The sequence below is a fragment of the Nematolebias whitei genome, chromosome 12 (assembly GCF_014905685.2).
Source record: "Nematolebias whitei isolate Nwh7 chromosome 12, NemWhi1, whole genome shotgun sequence".
NCBI lineage: Eukaryota > Metazoa > Chordata > Actinopteri > Cyprinodontiformes > Rivulidae > Nematolebias > Nematolebias whitei.
In genome coordinates this window covers 42,845,445-42,862,739 of record NC_056509.1, presented here as the reverse complement: position 1 = coordinate 42,862,739, position 17,295 = coordinate 42,845,445, and the positions used below count along the sequence as shown (strand labels likewise).

At 42.8% G+C, this 17,295-nt stretch overlaps 1 protein-coding gene across 1 annotated transcript in view; it reads right to left on the bottom strand.

The window, feature by feature from the left end:
* The window catches only part of tfap2d (transcription factor AP-2 delta (activating enhancer binding protein 2 delta)), a 17,426-nt gene extending 769 nt beyond the window's left edge, over positions 1-16,657 (bottom strand). The window contains exons 1-7 of the mRNA XM_037685613.1: positions 16,591-16,657; positions 15,538-16,056; positions 11,842-11,902; positions 6,596-6,761; positions 3,217-3,335; positions 2,989-3,130; positions 2,605-2,718 (exon numbers count right to left, since the gene is read on the bottom strand). Of these exons, the coding sequence (XP_037541541.1) occupies positions 2,605-2,718; positions 2,989-3,130; positions 3,217-3,335; positions 6,596-6,761; positions 11,842-11,902; positions 15,538-16,056; positions 16,591-16,629 (1,160 nt within the window). The 5' untranslated portion in view covers positions 16,630-16,657. The remainder of the gene's footprint in view (positions 1-2,604; positions 2,719-2,988; positions 3,131-3,216; positions 3,336-6,595; positions 6,762-11,841; positions 11,903-15,537; positions 16,057-16,590) is intronic.
* Positions 16,658-17,295: the final 638 nt, after the last annotated feature.

Sequence of the window (17,295 nt, the reverse complement as noted above, 5' to 3'; positions counted from 1 at the left end):
CCCACATTCCTGCTCCTGCAGCTCTCTGCCACGCCCACATTCCTGCTGAAGCAGCTTCATGAAGGGTTAACCCTTTGCTGTCCAGCTGCACCGATCGACTTTGGTCTTCCAACTTAAAATTCAAAATATGTCACGTCATAAAATCGTCGTAATCACAAAATATAAAAGTGTTAATAGTTATGTTTAATTATTTTAGAACTTTTATGTTCAGTTGTTACAGTGTAATTGATCAAGAAGTACATTTCTGCTCCGTGAAGTGATGTCCTGTTGCGCTTCTCTTCTCTACAATTTAAATTTAAATACTGTAATATTTTAAATAAACAATTCACGCAGCATGGATTGTTTAATTAAAATATTACAGTATTTAAAATTATTATTTACACAGAAGGAGGGAGATACCCCAAGTGGAGGAGTTCAAGTATCTTGGGGTCTTGTTCACGAATGAGGGAAAAATGGAACGTGAGATCGATAGGCGGATAGGTGCAGCGTCTGCAGTGAAGTGGGCGCTGTACCGGTCTGTCGTGGTGAAGAGGGAGCTGAGTCAAAAGGCGAAGCTCTCAATTTACCGATCGATCTACGTTCCCACCCTCATCTATGGTCACGAGCTTTGGGTTGTGACCGAAAGAATAAGATTTCGGATACAAGCGGCCGAAATGAGTTTTCTCCGCAGGGTGTCTGGGCTCTCCCTTAGAGACAGGGTGAGAAGCTCGATCATGCGGGAGGGACTCGGAGTAGAGCCGCTGCTTCTCCACGTTGAGAGGAGCCAGTTGAGGTGGCTTGGGCATCTGTTTAGGATGCCTTCTGGACGCCTCCCTGGTGAGGTGTTCCGGACACGTCCCACCGGAAGGAGGCCCAGAGGAAGACCCAGGACACGCTGGAGGGACTATTTATGTTTCTCGGCTGGCCTGGGAACGCCTCGGGATTCCCCCGGAAGAGCTGGCCCAAGTGGCTGTGGAGAGGGAAGTCTGGGCCTCCCTACTTAGGCTGCTACCCCCGCGACCCGACCCCGGATAAGCGGAAGAAAATGGATGGATGGATGGAAGGAGGGAGATTGGGAGCAGATGATGACTGCTGGCAGGTGGTTTGGAAACATTGTTTAGAATATTGCAAGAGCGTGGGCAGGGCTTATAAAGCCTTATACATACATACATATATATATATATATATATATATATATATATATATATATATATATACACCAATTAATATATATATACACAAACTTTATACTAAAATAATTTACTACTTACTACTACTATTTGTATTACTATCCCTACTTCGCAGTTTTTCACTTATCGTGGTCCCAAACCCCCGCGATAAACGAGGTACTACTATACTCCAAGTAAAATATCATTGTTATTGTAACAAAACAGGTCATTAAATCGCTTCTTTCTGAGCCCAACAGTTGGATGAGTCTTCAAAAATTCTATAGGATTATTAACGTCCTGCAGTAAAAGCACGTCAGTTTTATTTATGATGTTTAAATAAAGCCTCTAACAACCACTTAGAAGGTACCAGGTAAGAACAAAAGGACAAACAGCCTTCAGGACTAAATCAGAACAAAGTTTAAATCCTCCTTCAAACATTCAGAGCTCTTAACAACCAAACTCCATCTTATATTAAAGACCTTATTGATCCATTGTTTCCTAATAGAGCACTTTGCTCCCTGTAGGTTTACTTGTGGTTCCTAGAGTTTGTAAAATGGGAGACAGAGTTTCCAGGTGTCAAGCATCAGTTTCTGTTCGTGAGTCTTTTGTCTTTTGCAGCTTGACTTAAGACTTTGTAATAAATCCTATAGTTGGTGTTGGGTTTCCTGAGCTATCCCATAGTTCTGCTGCTATAGGCTTAGACTGAGAAACTGGCCACTCCTCTTCACTCTGCTGCCGTCTTTCTTCTTTCTATTCTCCATGTTTGTTGCAGTCATTGTTGTCATGAATCAGTTTTAATGTATTTTTCTTTCCATAGAAACCTCACCTCATCCGTTTTTTATTTTTTATTTGTGGCTCTCCCGTCCTCTCAAACCCTGACCAGCTGAAACAGACGTCTGCCCATCCTGAGCCCAGTTCTGCTCTAGCTTTATTTCTCATAAAAAATAGTTGTTTCTTTACGACCGTCACTGCTCGGGACGGGAGACTGAGCTAAGTTGGATCATCCTCGCTGCTTTAGTTAAATACATAACCGTTACCAATCTGTGTTTTATAATCTACTTCTATTGTCTTATAAAGGTAGTGAATTATAGAACTGAATCTGGATCTGTTTTAACTGAATTTGGACTTTATAGTGCTCTGGATTATATCAACAGGAAAGAACTGAAGCATCCAAACCTAAATATCTGCTTGTCTGGTCACGTTTAAGCTCTTCCTGCACTCATGTCTTCATTTTATCACACAACTCAACCCTCGGTTGGTGACATTTTCTACATCCTGCAGATATGAAAGGGACATTTCTGCTGCTGCTTTTATTTTTATTTTTTGTGTGTGTGCCAGATATCAAACGTCACAGCTGCGGCTTTCAAAACTGGGCAACATGTCAGCTGCAATAATAATACTACTAATAAAAATGTTTCCCTTTGCTGATTTCCATGATTGTCTCGTTCATGGCTACCTGAAATGTGTGAGGTGTCTCTGGATGTCCAGGTCCAGGATGGGGGTCGGTCTGGAGGAGCCCAGAGGAGAACGATCTTGGCTCAGCAAGTCCTGGAACTCCTTACAGATTTGCCTGACAAGACAGAAGGAGGGAGGGACTGAGGGTTGACCATCTGTCTCCAACAGAACCAGCACAAATGTAGTCGCCCCAACACACACGCACACACGCACACACACCCTCCTGTCCTCATCGTTTACAACCATATTGGAACAGAAGTTTATTTTTCACGCAAACTAAAGACATCATCTACCAATAAACAGAACCAGGAGAGTTTCAGAATAAAACCTTTTAGTTGCAAAATTATTATTATTTTTTTTAAGGTGACTGCATTTGCTTCCTCACTTTGTAGCCAGAACCATCTTCTTGCGGGCACTTGTTTCTTTGGGCTCGCTGTGCTGCCTCGCCAAATGCTCCCCCACCGCTTTACTGGGAAACTCGGTCTCACAGGTGTAGCCAAAGTCCCTCGCCAGGTGGAGCGCCTCACCTGCAAAAACCCAGGAGACACAGAGGGAGGCAGGTGAGACGAGCTGCAGAGGGTCAAAACGAGAGAGCCACGTGACTCGGCGCTACCTTCCACCAGGGAGGTGAGCAGGGTGACGTTGGCCGCTTTCCTCCGTCCTGCTGGCAGGTTCAGGCCCAGGCGGTCCAACTTCTCACGAAGACACCGGCCGCCGTTCTTGGACTTCGCTCTGCAACACGCCATGGAAACAACTCAGTCTGACATGTTTAACCCAACAAGGACCGACTGTAGGTGAAGTTAAACCAAAACATTTAGGAGACTAGTTATATGTGGCGCCTGAGACTCACCCACCGCCAGAGGAGAAGGTGTTCGTGTGTTTTCCTGTGTCTGTGTGTGTTTGTGTCACCAACACAATCTCATGAACCACTTGACAGATTTTGAGACCGACAAAAAGTAATCGTTGGATTAACAGGCAAAGTCAAACCAATTCAAGATGGCCACTGCAGCTAACCTTAAAGAAACACAAAAGTATCCAAAGCTCTCCGTTCTACAGATAACCTAAACTCTGGTGTGGCAGTAGCTGAGACTGATCCTAAAAACATAAACTGAGCACTTTTTGCTCAAGCTCTTTCTTCTTACAGTTCGTATTTAACTCTATCTGTTACCAAATGGCAGCACGGTGGCGCAACTGGTAGAGCTGCTGCCTCTCAGCGAGCAGGTCCCTGGTTCAAACCCCGGTCCAGGGGCCTTTCTGGGTGGAGTTTGCATGTTCTCTCCGTGCATGCGTGGGTTTTCTCCGGGTACTCCGGTTTCCTCCCACAGTCCAAAAACATGCATGTTAGGCTGATTGGTAACTCTAAATTGTCCCTAGGTGTGAGTGAGAGAGTGAATGGTTGTTTGTCTCGTTTGTCTCTATGTGGCCCTGCGATGGACTTGCGACCCGTCCAGGGTGTACCCCGCCTCTCGCACAGTGATTGCTGGACATGGGCGCCAGCGACCCCCGTGACCCAAAATGGAATAAAAGGGTAAAGAAAATGGATGGATGGATGTTAGCAAAATATCTCATGATCTACAGGACAGTTAATCAGTGGACGTGCCTCTATAAATGATTAACGACGTTAGAGATATTGAGTTCTGTGCTGTGGTAGTTGCTGAGAGTCATCAGCAACACGTCCTTTGAGCTTATCTTCTTCCAATGTTTCATAAAACTGAGCATATTGTTATAGCAGGTGATCAAAGTAAATATTTTTTATTCTTAGAAGAAGCCTCTTTTCTCTAAACCCCTAAATTTTAACTCAGCACCCCTGAAAAATTAAGAAACCATTAGGGTTTTGTAATTAAACTCAGTTCTCAAACCTTAAATTCACCAAAATATTGAATTAATTTGGAATAAATGATGACGGTCTTAAAGGATGCCAGTAAAATCTGATTGTTTTGCACGAGTCGGATCCTCGATGCCGCCTGTCAATCAATCCAGCAGGCTCGTCAGCAACTGACCAATCGGCGATCTCGATTTGTCCCGAAGTGAAACGCCCCTTACCTGCAGAGCTGCAGCCCCTTTTTCTCCAATAACATTGTCAGGGTTTTGCATTTCAATTGCTTTTTTTAATAAGTACATCGTAATGGTTAATTTAAAGGTTAATGCTTAAAGCTAGCTGTGCTTTGTTTTGTGTGTTTTAAATGTAGCAACTTCTGGTTGCATAAGTCAGAATTTTCAATGTGGGGGCCGCCAGGGGCCCCCAGAAAGCTGGAGAGAAGACGATTTAAAATAAATAAATAAAGCAAAATTAAAAAATAGCTTGAGAGAGAGGTTAGATTTATTTTGATTTGTTCTTCTGGTCAACAGTTTGTTGAAAACTTGTTTTTTTTTTTCTGTGGGGATATAATACAGTATTTAAAACATGTTAGTTAATAACATTTTTATGTTCGGCAGCTGTAATTAATTAAATATAGTGAATAAAAGTTAAAACATTCTAAAATTTTATGTTTCTTTACATATTTTGTAGCATTGTTTGTGAGTTTGCGAGGGGGGCCTCAGCCAGAAGCTAATGCTGTTTGGGGGGGCCATGGCATGGAAGAGTTTGGGAACCCCTGGCACAAGTTTAGTCTTTGTTTGTTATGATCAGTTAACGCTGAACTGATTTTCTACAAAGTGTTTATTAGGTTGTGTAACGTAAAGCGGAGCGCGTCGTCTGTAGCATCTTAACTAGCGCGTCTGTACTGTGCGCTGCTAGCTTAGCGCTACTTCTTGTGCTATGCTCTCCAAAATAGTTATTGAATTAATTGTTTACTTAAATGTTTGAAAACCTGTTAAAATACACCAGAATACAGGAAATGGCATCTACTTATTTCAAAGTCTTCTTGGGGAGGACTCCCAGACCACTCCGCCAGTTTGTCAAGCCAAGAGCCATTGTCAGCACTGGGGGCTGAGTACCCCTAAAGTTCAGACTCTAGAATCGCCCCTGGTTCAAGGTGTTTTAAAAAAAAAACAACAATCCTCATTTTCTAATCTTTTATGTTTCTATTTTCTGTCTTAAAACTTTCATGTTCTTTCTGGCGTCCCTTCAGCGCAGCTTGTTGCTCACTCTGACTTTAAAAAACAAACAAAAAAACAACACAAAGTGATTTTATCTTTAATAATCATGTCTGCTGATTTGTTTTTCTCCACCTACGAACTGAAGCCTCCATTTGTCCCTTTTTGTCTTCTCTGTCAAAGCCTGCTCTGTGTGGATGGCAGCCATGTTCTCTCTCCTCATCCTCCCCCCTCTCCTCCCTTTCTCTCCAGCTCATCAATAATACAGAGCTGGCAACTCTTGCTTTCCTCTGCTTCCTCTGATCCTGGCATGCTTTGGCCCGGTCTCGTTTCCCTCCGGCTCCCTGGGCACGGCGGCGCGTGCAGCGTGGGCCTTCTCGCGCCTACAATAGTCTTACATCGTGTTTTCATCTGAGGACTGGAAAGATTTGGGCAGCGCTTTCTAAAGCTCAGCAGCCAGATTTAAACCTAAACTACGTGTTCACCACCAAAGGTTCTCCTCAGTCGCATCCTTCTTCTTGCTTGTATGTTACTGCTCGTTGTGAGAGGATGAAAATATATTTAGACATTCTCAGCGCTGCTTTTTGTGTTGAGAGTTTGTTGAATTTGAAGTTTTTGCTCTTCAGCCGATCCCCCTGAGGAACTTTTATGGTTCCAGACACTTTAATTTTTATAACCTTGCTGCTGTGAAAACCACTCAAGATTTCCCCCATATGTTAAACATTTTGATTCAAATTCATTAAGCTGCTCTCCAACGGATTTACCATTTAATTAATTATATTCAACCTAAACAGTAAAGCATATCCTTTGAACTGCATCTTCCAAAGATGAAATGAAAGCGTGTAAGATCGTGATGTTGCAACAGCATGTGAAAAATGTAAAACTTCACAAAGTTTATTTGTTGATCAATAAATATATTTAAAGAAGGTGATGACTCCTCAGGTGTTTGCACTGACCTGCGCAGTATGCCGCCCAGTAGCGAGGCGTTGAGGCACTCTGGAGGGGACAGTCTTCTTTTCACCTCGGCGATGGTGACTTTATATTTGGAGGTGGAGCTGAGCAGCGAGAGGCGACCCGGTACCGAGCAGAACAGGTCCGTGGGGTTCACGACGCACGTCCCGCCTGCAAACAGACGCCAGGATCAGCGTGAACAACAGTATCACTCTGCAAGGTTCAAGGAAGTGATAAAAAAAAAAGATTTTTCTACAGACTGGAACACAAACGATCAGAGAGATCTCATAAAAACATGCAGCGTGAAAAGAACTCTTGCAGCGTGAAAAGAACTCTTGCAGCGTGAAAAGAACTCTTGCAGCGTGAAAAGAACTCTTGCAGCGTGAAAAGAACTCTTGCAGCGTGAAAAGAACTCTTGTGAAGCATTCTCACTATTGGGATCCATTTATTTTCCGTATATTATTCAGCATCGTTCTCGTCCCGCACTTTTCAATCTATTTCAACAAATCAAAACGTTCAGCTCTTGCTGTGACTTTTGGTACTGGTGCAACTTTAGCTTTTTGAAATATTTAGCCTTTTCTGTCACTTTTTTCCCTCATAGAAAATAAATTAAGCTCATCCTTCATATCGTCAGATCTGTTTACAACCTTTTACTGCTCCTTTCACATTTTGTTCCGCTTCAGCTTCTTTCAGCTTCATTGTGCAAATTTAAACTTTTTTCAGCTACTTTCAGCTAAATTCAGCTGTTTTTCAGCTATTTTGTCCTCCTTTCAGATACTTTCTGTTAACTACATTTTTTTCTGCTTCTTCTAAATTCTTTCTGCTAATTTCAGCTTATTCCTGCAAGGTTCAGCTTCTTCTGCTATTTCAGCTACTATTTAGCTGTTTTATGCTAATTTTGAGCTTTTTCAGCTAATTCCACATTTGTTGTACTCAGTTCTACTTTTTCAAACTAATTTAGCTAAATTGAGCTCTCTTCACTTCCTTCTTCTAGTTTAAGCTTTCTTCTGCCTTTTCAGCTACTTTTCAGCTGTTTTGTTGCTAATTTAATCTTTTTTCAGATAATTTCCACTTTTTTGTGCTCATTTCTGATTCTTTCAGCCTAACTGGGCAAACATGTTCTTTCTGCTTTCTTGTGCTAATTTAAACTTGTTCTAACTTTTCAGCTACTTTTTTAGCTTTTTTTTTTAATTTTTTTTAGCTAATTCCAGCTTTTTTCAGATAAATTCAAAAATTTTCATGGTAATTTTTTTCTACTTTCAGTCTAATTCAATTCTTGATGACAATTTAAGCTTATTATGCTCCTTTCAGCTGTTTTATGGCTAAATTAAAATAAAATTACAATTACATTGTACTAACCGGTGTACTTTGGTTTCTAAGCCCAGTATACTACAAAAATGTAGATTACGCCACTGGCTGTAGCTGATATTTCAGCTATGATTTAGCTGCTAATTTTAGCCCTTTCAGCTAATTCCAACTTTTTTGGAGCGCATTTCGGCTCTTTCTATTTCCACGTCCACTAGCTGAAGCTTCTTTATGCCTTTTCAGCTAATTTTTTTTGCAAATTTTCAACTATTTTTTTTTTATTTTGGCTTTTTTTTTGCTAATTTCCTAACTTTTGTGCTATTTTCTGCTAATTTAAACCTGATTCATCCAATATGTGTTCTTTCTGCTTTCTGCTTCTAATTTAGTCTTGTTCTTCCATTTAAGCTACAATTCAGCATGTTGTTTTTGTTAATTTCAGCTGTTTCTGAATAAGTTTTTCAGCAATAAGTATTCACGCTGCATTTTCGCAGAAAATGCAATTTCCTCAGTTTAAACATGAAATAGTCTAAACTAAAATGAACTGATATCAGTTTGAGCATAGAGCATGGGGGGGGGGGGGGGGTTGAATAAAGAAGCAACTTTTACCACAAAATAACAGCAACAGAAACTGGCAACGTTGGCAGATTTTAGTTGACACATTAGAAACATGTAGCTTTTATCACTTTATTTCTAAACTAACCTCCAACCGTGGCTAAACACACATTTTTAGCCGTTTTTAAATTTGAGCTTGTTTCGTCTCAAGACCCCAAACTGGGCGCTTCTCGAGTCTCGACCCACCGTGGGGTCCTGGCGTCATGTTCGAGAAGCGCCGTAATAATCAGTAACCTATTTGTTGAGGAAAAGAAAAACAAAAAATGTTCAAACGTTCGTCTGAGACTCTTTGAAAATGTATTTTAGAGGCACAAGAATGAATTTCTGCAGGTTCGCTCCGAGTTTATCCTTCAATCTTTATTTTAGAAAAACTGGAAAATGCAACCGAGTCATTCCCGTCACTTCCTTTGGAGAGATTTTAGTCACTTTTACTTACTGTATTTTTTTATGCCATGAAAACACCAATACATTGGAAACTCATTATTTTTAGCGTTTATGTTTAATCACAAGCCCTTTTTGTGGAAAGTGAATGAACAAAAGAATGCTGCATCACTATCCCCCTGAAGGCAGAACATCTGGTTTATTTCTCCAGTAAACTTCATATATAAAGATTAAACTATAAACTAAAATTAATCCCTGTGGGATTATCATACGCACTCAGACCATACAGGCCTGATGATCCTCTCAGCTCGATTTCCTTCACGACCCAAACATTACATGCAGTTCTTTCTATATTTATGTTCATAGGATCTGTCCTGCAGGGAAACAAAAGATTCTTTAAAAAAACAACAACTCAGATTTCACCTGAAGCTTCTGGATGCGTGAATAAATGATGGTGAAGGCTGTTCCTCGCCATTAATTACACCTGAATCTGTGTTATCGGCGGCTCCTGAGATACATTTATTCATATAAATATATATTGACTCTTCTGAGTAGACTGTTTTTATGATTAAACTTTCAGTGGAACGAGCTGAAAAGCAAGGTTTTTGTGTGTGTCTGATGGACTGCAGGCTATATTCTATTATTTATCTGCTTCATTATCAAACCTAACAGCAGGGTGTGTCGCCCTGGATAAGATGAAATAAAGAAGACGACGAAAAAAAAGATGTCATTTAGGCCGAACAGGACACGCTGCAGGCTAATCTTGCTCCAGCACCAACGTGTATAAAAGCAGCTGTAGCCCCTCAGAGGAGATGTTCCTCACGGTCAGCAGAAAGGTGCTGGAGTCCCTCAGAGGAGATGTTCCTCACGGTCAGCAGAAAGGTGCTGGAGTCCCTCAGAGGAGATGTTCCTCACGGTCAGCAGAAAGGTGCTGGAGTCCCTCATTTGTGTCCAGGAAGGCAGTTACACGTCATCCGGGTTCAGCACCGCGGACAGCGCCTCGAGCCCCGCAGCTGCAAACAGCTGGACTCGAACTGCAGCCTCTTTGTACCGACCTGTCCAGGAGAGCTGTCAGAAATGTGCTGTGCGTGCGTCCACGCGTGACACGAAGCTGTCAGGCTCTGACTGGGGGGGGGGGGGGGCTCGCGGAAAAGCCGCAGGTTTCGCGTCGTTTTAATTCTCCTAAAAAACTGTTTTGATTCAAAGTAGTTTGTATTTTATGTTGCCAAGGGCAATCGAAAAGGGCTATTGCCGGTAGTGCAGTGAGTGGAGAGCGCGCGCCCAGAGGCGATCGCGGTATTTAAGCGGCGGAGTAGCCTCGGGCTGCCGCGCGGGCGGCGCGCGGGATCACACGCGGAATCAAGCGCCTCTTTTCACGAGTTTGCCACGAAAATTAAAGAAAAAGAGACAAGGGCCAAATGCCATTCTCCTCATATTTCAACAACCGTGTTTAGAGCTCCAAATAAAGCCCGCCGACGCGCTGACGCGAGGAGCGGGGGCGCGCGCCAGACGGATCAGCTTGATCTTTGCAGCTGGAGCTTTAAAAATAAAAATAAAAGAAACTGGAGAGTGGGGGTGATTAAAAACACAGACGACGACTCCTAAGTAGGATCCGCATTTCTTGAGTGATTCTCTTTTGAAAAAAGCTTCTGTGAATATTCATGGCGCCAGTCAGAAAGAACAACATTAATATGATCTCGGCTGAATCCGGGGGCCTCGCGCGGCATTAGCATATCAAAGCGTGCGCCCGGGGCGAGAGAAGCTATCGATACGCGAGCGCGAGGTAAAGCAAAGATTATTGGTTGTGATGGTTGCAGCGGCTGAGCTCAGGGCCAAATACGGCGCACCATTAACCCAAAGTGATGGGGAAGGGATTCCCGCGTCAATCTTCCTCCTCCTCCTCCTCCTCCCAAACACCTCGGCGAGGAGCTGATGAAAAATTCAACCCGAGACGCAGCCTTCCTCTCTCTCTGTGCAAAATTACACACACAAAAAAAAGAGTCTTTGAAGGCGCAAAGAGAGCAGATCCGCAGCTTGTTGCAACGCACTCATCAGGAAATAGTCTGGCCCCGCACATCTGTTTCACCTGCAGAGTCATCTTCACAAGTCTTCATCAAGCCCAGAGAAAACAGAACAAATCACAGCGAATAATGAGCTCACAGAAACACCATGGACAAACAAAGTGCCTGCTAATATAATTAAAATATATTTAGTTTGGTTATGTATAAATATCAATAAATAAGGCACTTGTTCTTATATTGTGTCATTTATTTGTGCATCATAACGGCTAAGTTCTGCAAACAAATGGCGCAGTTTGGAATGGAACAGTCACATCAATATTAAAATACTGACATGTATTTATACTCGTTTGTTCAGTAGAGTTTACTAATATGTTTACGTTGAGTGCATGCCCACATTTCATTATCAATAAATTACCAGTTTGACGAAGTTCAATAAACTGTTTTCGGTTTAATTTAGTAGTTTGCGACAAGTATTAATTTAAAGACAACTTAAAAATGATGTTGTGGTTTTAAAGAACACGCAAGCAAATGATGAGTTCTAAATTAAAGCATTTAATATTTTAAATAATTAATTTGTTTTCTTATTTAGAATTAAATACCCGATTGTTTTTAACAGGAGGAAATACAAAGATTTAAACATACAATTAAAAAAGTTTTTGCTCTAATCACAATAAGACGAGCTGTTTGTTTAATAGCAGCAAAAATATCATTTTATTACTTTTCCCATGCGTTCAGCTCAACCAACATGTTGATTTAATTCACGTTTGAGCTGCGTGGAGCTGCTGAGTGACAGTGGAGGCGGGGAGCGTGTAGGAAACGGGCTCGGTGTAACATGTTGACAGCAGACAAGAGGAGGCTGCTCCGCCTGTTTGTCTTGTCGTGTCGAGCCACGTGCATGAGACAGAGGAGTAAAATGGGGTGGGGGGGCTTACCTCTCCGGATGACTCCCCCCTGGCCGTTCAGGACGAGCCCACACTGCGCCTCCACCGAGCCCTGCGGAGAGACGCACCTGTCAGGAGGAGCTACAGATGTTTTTACTGTTAAATAAACATCAAACGGAGCAGACTTCATGTTCAACATCCAGGTGTTCAATCCAGTTTGGTGATATCTGCTCGCTGAAACCAACTGGAAGTAGTTTGCAACATAAATGTGGACGTGTTCAACAAGAGCGGAGTCCTTCAGTCATTTTGTGTCCTCTTGAACTCATCTTTTATAAGTTAAGCCACATTTGTTGGAACCTGCTTCAGCTTCTTTTATTTGGCTTTCACAAAGGCGCCTTTTACGCACGGTTTTGAGTTCTTCTTTCAAACTTCTAGTGCTGGAAGGAAGCCGTTTTGTTAAAAACGTACAGTAGTCCCTTCGAGGTTTGACTTTCGCGGACTCGCTCTTTTGCGGTTTTTCAACATAAGATTGTACACGACACACGATTGTCAACTTTAATATTGCTCAGGTGATTGGGACGGTACGGAATGAAAAGTTAACGAAAAATATTAAAACTTCAAACAGGTGCTGCCATTTTGTAGTTTTCTTTCAATAAGCCTATACTGTAATGCAGGTCAAAAGAACTACACTACCCAGAAGCCAACAGTGCTCCCAGCAGCTGCGTTCTGCTAAAATGGAGGGAAAGTTTTGCAATGAAAAAACAGAAGTAATGATTTATCTATTGAGCTGACTGACAGGAAAGTCACGAGTAACCCTGAAGCTCAATTATCCATCAACCTGGGCGGGGAGGTGGGCTTCGTCGCTGCAGGGTCGGTCTGCAGAACCGGAACCGAACTTATGTTCTGCAATGATGGTGAGTAAAATTTTGCATTAGTGTACAGTACATATGTTGTTAAAATTACGTAAGTTGAAGAGTTTAGAACATTGCAAGTGTGTGGGAAGGGTTTATAAAGCCTTAAAATATATATAAATACTAAAATAAATATATTGTTATTCACATATAGCGGGGGTTGTGTGGAACGTAACCCCCGCGATAATCGAGGGACTACTGCTTTCACCTCCTGGCAGGCTCGGAGCACAATTGAAGGTAGGGTGGAATAAAGGATGCCGTTCACGGATCACTCTCATCCGGGCTGAGAAAAGAGCAAAAGGTGCTGCAGACACCGACCTGTTGGGATCACTGTGGGAACCAGGCTCGAATGTATGGAAGCCTGTTAAGGACACATTTTTTTTATTGCCAGGATGGTTGGATCCGACTCGTGCACTATCAAGAATGTCATCAAGAGAGAAGAAAGAGAGAACACGCACTTTTTTTTATTCAGAAAACACTTAATCCCCCGTGCGAGCCTCCAGGCCTGACCCAAACAGAAGCCCCTGATTAAAATAAACCAGGGGGGAGGGAGGGGGGAGGGAATATTCTTAACCAGCTCCTGCTCCGTTTCTTTTCTTCTTATTCCAGAGCTAAAGTGATTATAAAATCAATATACAAAACGCAGAAGCTCCTGCATGAATCAGCTTAGTGGCGAGGGAAAGGTGTGGCAGCTGCTTTTGTTCAGCATGAAAATCTCTTTAACGCGCTCAAAGATGCGACGGAGCTGCACGAGACCGTGCACAGACGCATCTGTTCCGTCCAAACATCCGCCTGGCTCAAGCTCAGGTTCACGACCCGCTCCTTTCTTTTTCGTAAAATAATAATAAAAAGCTCAAACAGGCGCTTCTTTTTTCTTTCATGGCCCCAAAAAAGCTTCAAAATTAATTGAATTTTTCTCATCGGGAAAAGATAAATGAAATAAATTGTATTGAAAAGTTCACATTATTTGAAATATATAGATAAATATTAATAAATAAACTTATAAATGACTCGCGTATAAAAATGTTGGTCATAATTCAGAATTATTTTCACAATTATACAAAATAAACAATAAATCATCACATATTTAAAAACAACTAATGCAGCTCAACAACAAAATAATTAAAACAATTAAGCTAAAATATTGTATTAATGTAAGGACAAGTTATGTCATAATTGTGTAATGTGTAATTAATTTTACTAAAATATCACCTGGAGAGGTTTACATTATAAATTAGCCAACAAACTAAAATAAATTAAATACTAAAAATTAGGTAATAAAGGTTTATAAATAAAAAGTAAATTCTTATCAGGTTATTGCCATGCACTCAAATGAATTAAAACTAGTTGCTGTGGTTAAATCTCAGCTGAACTGGTTTGTGTTCAACATTAAGTGCACGTGCAGCTCATAAAACGAGACTTTAATGATGTGAATTAAAGCCGAGTGGTTAACGACGAGTTAAAGTGTGTTTAACCGCAGCGGCCGATTCAAACCCGCTCACATGTGGCTGCACGCGGAACAAAGTTGATTGACGTTAAGTCGGTAATTGGATAAACTACGGTGCTTTATGGTGCTCGAGCTGGGCTTTGTGTCCAGAAGCCCGATCCGTTAATCCGCCCTTTACCGGAGAATGGAGCAAGCAGCGGCTTTTCTTTGCCTCAGCACACACACACGCACACGCACGCACGGAGACAGATCTCCTTTTCTACTCTCCTCCATTTCTTTACATCGAAAGGAATTATGTTAAATAAGGGTCACGTGACACGACGGCAGGACTGCCAGTCAATTAACCTTTAGAAGCGGGCCAGGCCGCCTGGACTTGACCTTTACTCGGTCTGTTGTGCTCTCACGTTTGTTTTGGAAACAAACAAACAAACAAAACATCTCAAGATGATATCCAACCATATGACCCCCCCACCCCCACAGTGGAACGGAGGCCTCGTGAATGTCAGACAGACATCTGGTGCATGTCTCTCTGCTAAAAATTAGAAATTTGCTGAGTGACTGCTACAACAGTGTGTGTGTGTCTGAGTGTGTGTGTGTGTGTGGGGGGGAATAATAGTAGGCCAGTAGGGCAGGAATACTGGGGGGTGCGGCACAGGTTATTTATTTTATCAGCATATCTGATCCTAACTTTTTAATTATTAAAGAGTTATGGAGAGTAAAATAATAATAATATTAATAAAAGTCCTAAAAGACATTTTGAGGGTTGTGGTATTTGCTGCGTTTAGCAGTTTGCAGCCAAAGCCACCAGACTTTAGCTGAATATTTGAACAACTGGCTGAATTTGTATTAGCTCTGGTGGCCATTTTGAATCTTGAACAAAGAGCTTAACAAACTGTTAGCATCCTGTGGGGTACTGTCAGCTAACTAGCCACAAATCAATTAGCTTACAATTTGTTAAAAATCACTGAGTTATGGCCTTTCTTTTTAATAGCTGAGGTGGCCATTTTGAATTATAAACTATACTTATAAAATTATAACAATTATAATATAGTTATATAATTATATATAATTATATAAGTGATTTGTAAACTGTTAGCACTGGGTTAGCAACTAGCTGACCAAACAATAAAATAGATCAAAATCACTAAAAATGGCTCATATGATATTTATATACACATATATTTACAATGTGAGGGTTTGTAAATATGACAGGATTTTTTGGGTTGTTTTTGTTGTTTTTGTTGTTTTGTTGTTGCATTTTTCTTCTGGGCGCGCTGCTCTTCCGTTCCGCTGCGTTAAAGTTGCCCGGAAGAATTAAAATGAAGCACTAAATCAGAGCCGTGGAAGGTTCCGGTAATGTGTCGGGTCTTGGTGTGAGGTCACCGGTACCTGTAGGTCGTCCGCCCCGGGCGGAGGGAGGCCCAGGCCCGCGGCGGGCAGCAGCCTCTGGTCCGGGTGGTGCATGCCGACGCCGTAGGCTTGAGAGCCGTGTGACGTCATCAGCGACAAGTCATGGCGCCTGTAAGCGTCGAGGCAGCCGAGCTCGCGCCGCTGCTGCTCGTCCAGGCACGAGGACTTGAGGGCCGAGCGCGCGCTGTGCAGGTTGATGAAGTCGGCCGGCTCGCCGTGGTGGAGCTGCTGGTAGTACTGGCCCGAGTGCAGCGAGTTGAGCCCGTAGGCCTCCGGGCCCACGGCCGGGTGGGAGTGCTGGAACTCGTAGTGGAAGGACTGGTGGTGCAGGGGCGTGTACTGGTGGTTGGCCGAGAAGTAGGGCGAGGCGAACTCCGTCCCCGCCGGCGCCGGGTAGGTGAGCGGCGACGAGGAGGAGTAGGCGACCGAGGAGTTGGCCACCGACTCCAGACAGCCGAGCTGCATGAGCCGGTAGCTGTTGGAGCCGTCGTGACGTATCTGAGGATGAAGAGACAGCAGTGTCATTTAGCATCAGCCTCCTCTCCGCGCTGCCTCCCAAACACTCCAAAAAACACAACTCACACAACTCAAAGCGCTTCTTTCCTCCTCCTCACTTTAAAGCACCTGAAGGAGATGTCATCTGCACGCGCCTGGGAGGGGAACGAACACGCTTAAACAGGAGCTGGTTTTTTCTCTCTCCCTGCCTTTGGCATGCCTGTCACTCTGCAGCGGTTAAAAAGGCGCGCTATATTATTATTATTATTATTATTATTATTATTATTATTATTTTTATTAGCGAGCCCGGCTGCTGCTGCAGAGAGAACCCTGAAATGTTCTAATCACGCTCCTCCGGAACCCGCGGTTCGTTCCCCGCACGCACAGAGGGGGAATAAAAGCTCCGCGCGCGCAGTTTGTTTCTGCACCCAAATCCGCGAGTTGCAAAACGCCCCACTTTAAACCCAAACACGATCTATTAAAGTCTACAAATTCATAAAAATTATGAAAATAAGCCGGCGGGATGCGCGAGCCTACCTCTGCGTCGTGGACAAGTCCGGGGAAGGTCGCTGACATTGTGCTTCTCTCCAAAGATAATTTTCCTTTCCTGGACCCGATCGAGCAGCAGTGGTAGCAAAATTTTAAAAAGTGCTTTAAAATCCCCCCAAAACAGCAAAAAGAGAGAGAGAGAGGTGGAAAAGTCCCCCCTCGGTTGCGGTGGAAAGCTGGCGGAACGCGCGCGTCTCCCCTCTGCGCGGACGGGGCTGGCGCACGGATTTTGTACTTGCAGGGTATTTCTCGGCTGATGTCGTAGGTCCCTTGGTAATATAGAAGTTTTGAAAATTAAGCATCAGCACTGAGGAATGGGGAGGACAATAGACGGAGCGCAGCATCCCAGGAGACACGGAATAAATATTGTATCTTCGCCCTCATCAGGAACCGAGAGCGGCTTTCTGCGTTTCTGCGCCTTTTTCTGGACATTTTCGCTTTTTGTCTCGTTTCGGCTCGTGTCGTGTCAGAGGCTCGGTCGCTTCACACCCAAACGTGCGGATTTTCTACAGAAATGTAAGTTGGATTTAAAACAATTAGTTAAAGAATAATAATAAAAAAAAAACTTTATTGTGCGATTTTTTTTTTATTAATTTAGGGAGGTTTTAGAAATGATTTTCGTTTGTTTGAACTCTTTCTGAACGCAGTTTCGATCTTTTCCCATTTTTTTTTCTTCTGTTTTGACGCAATTTC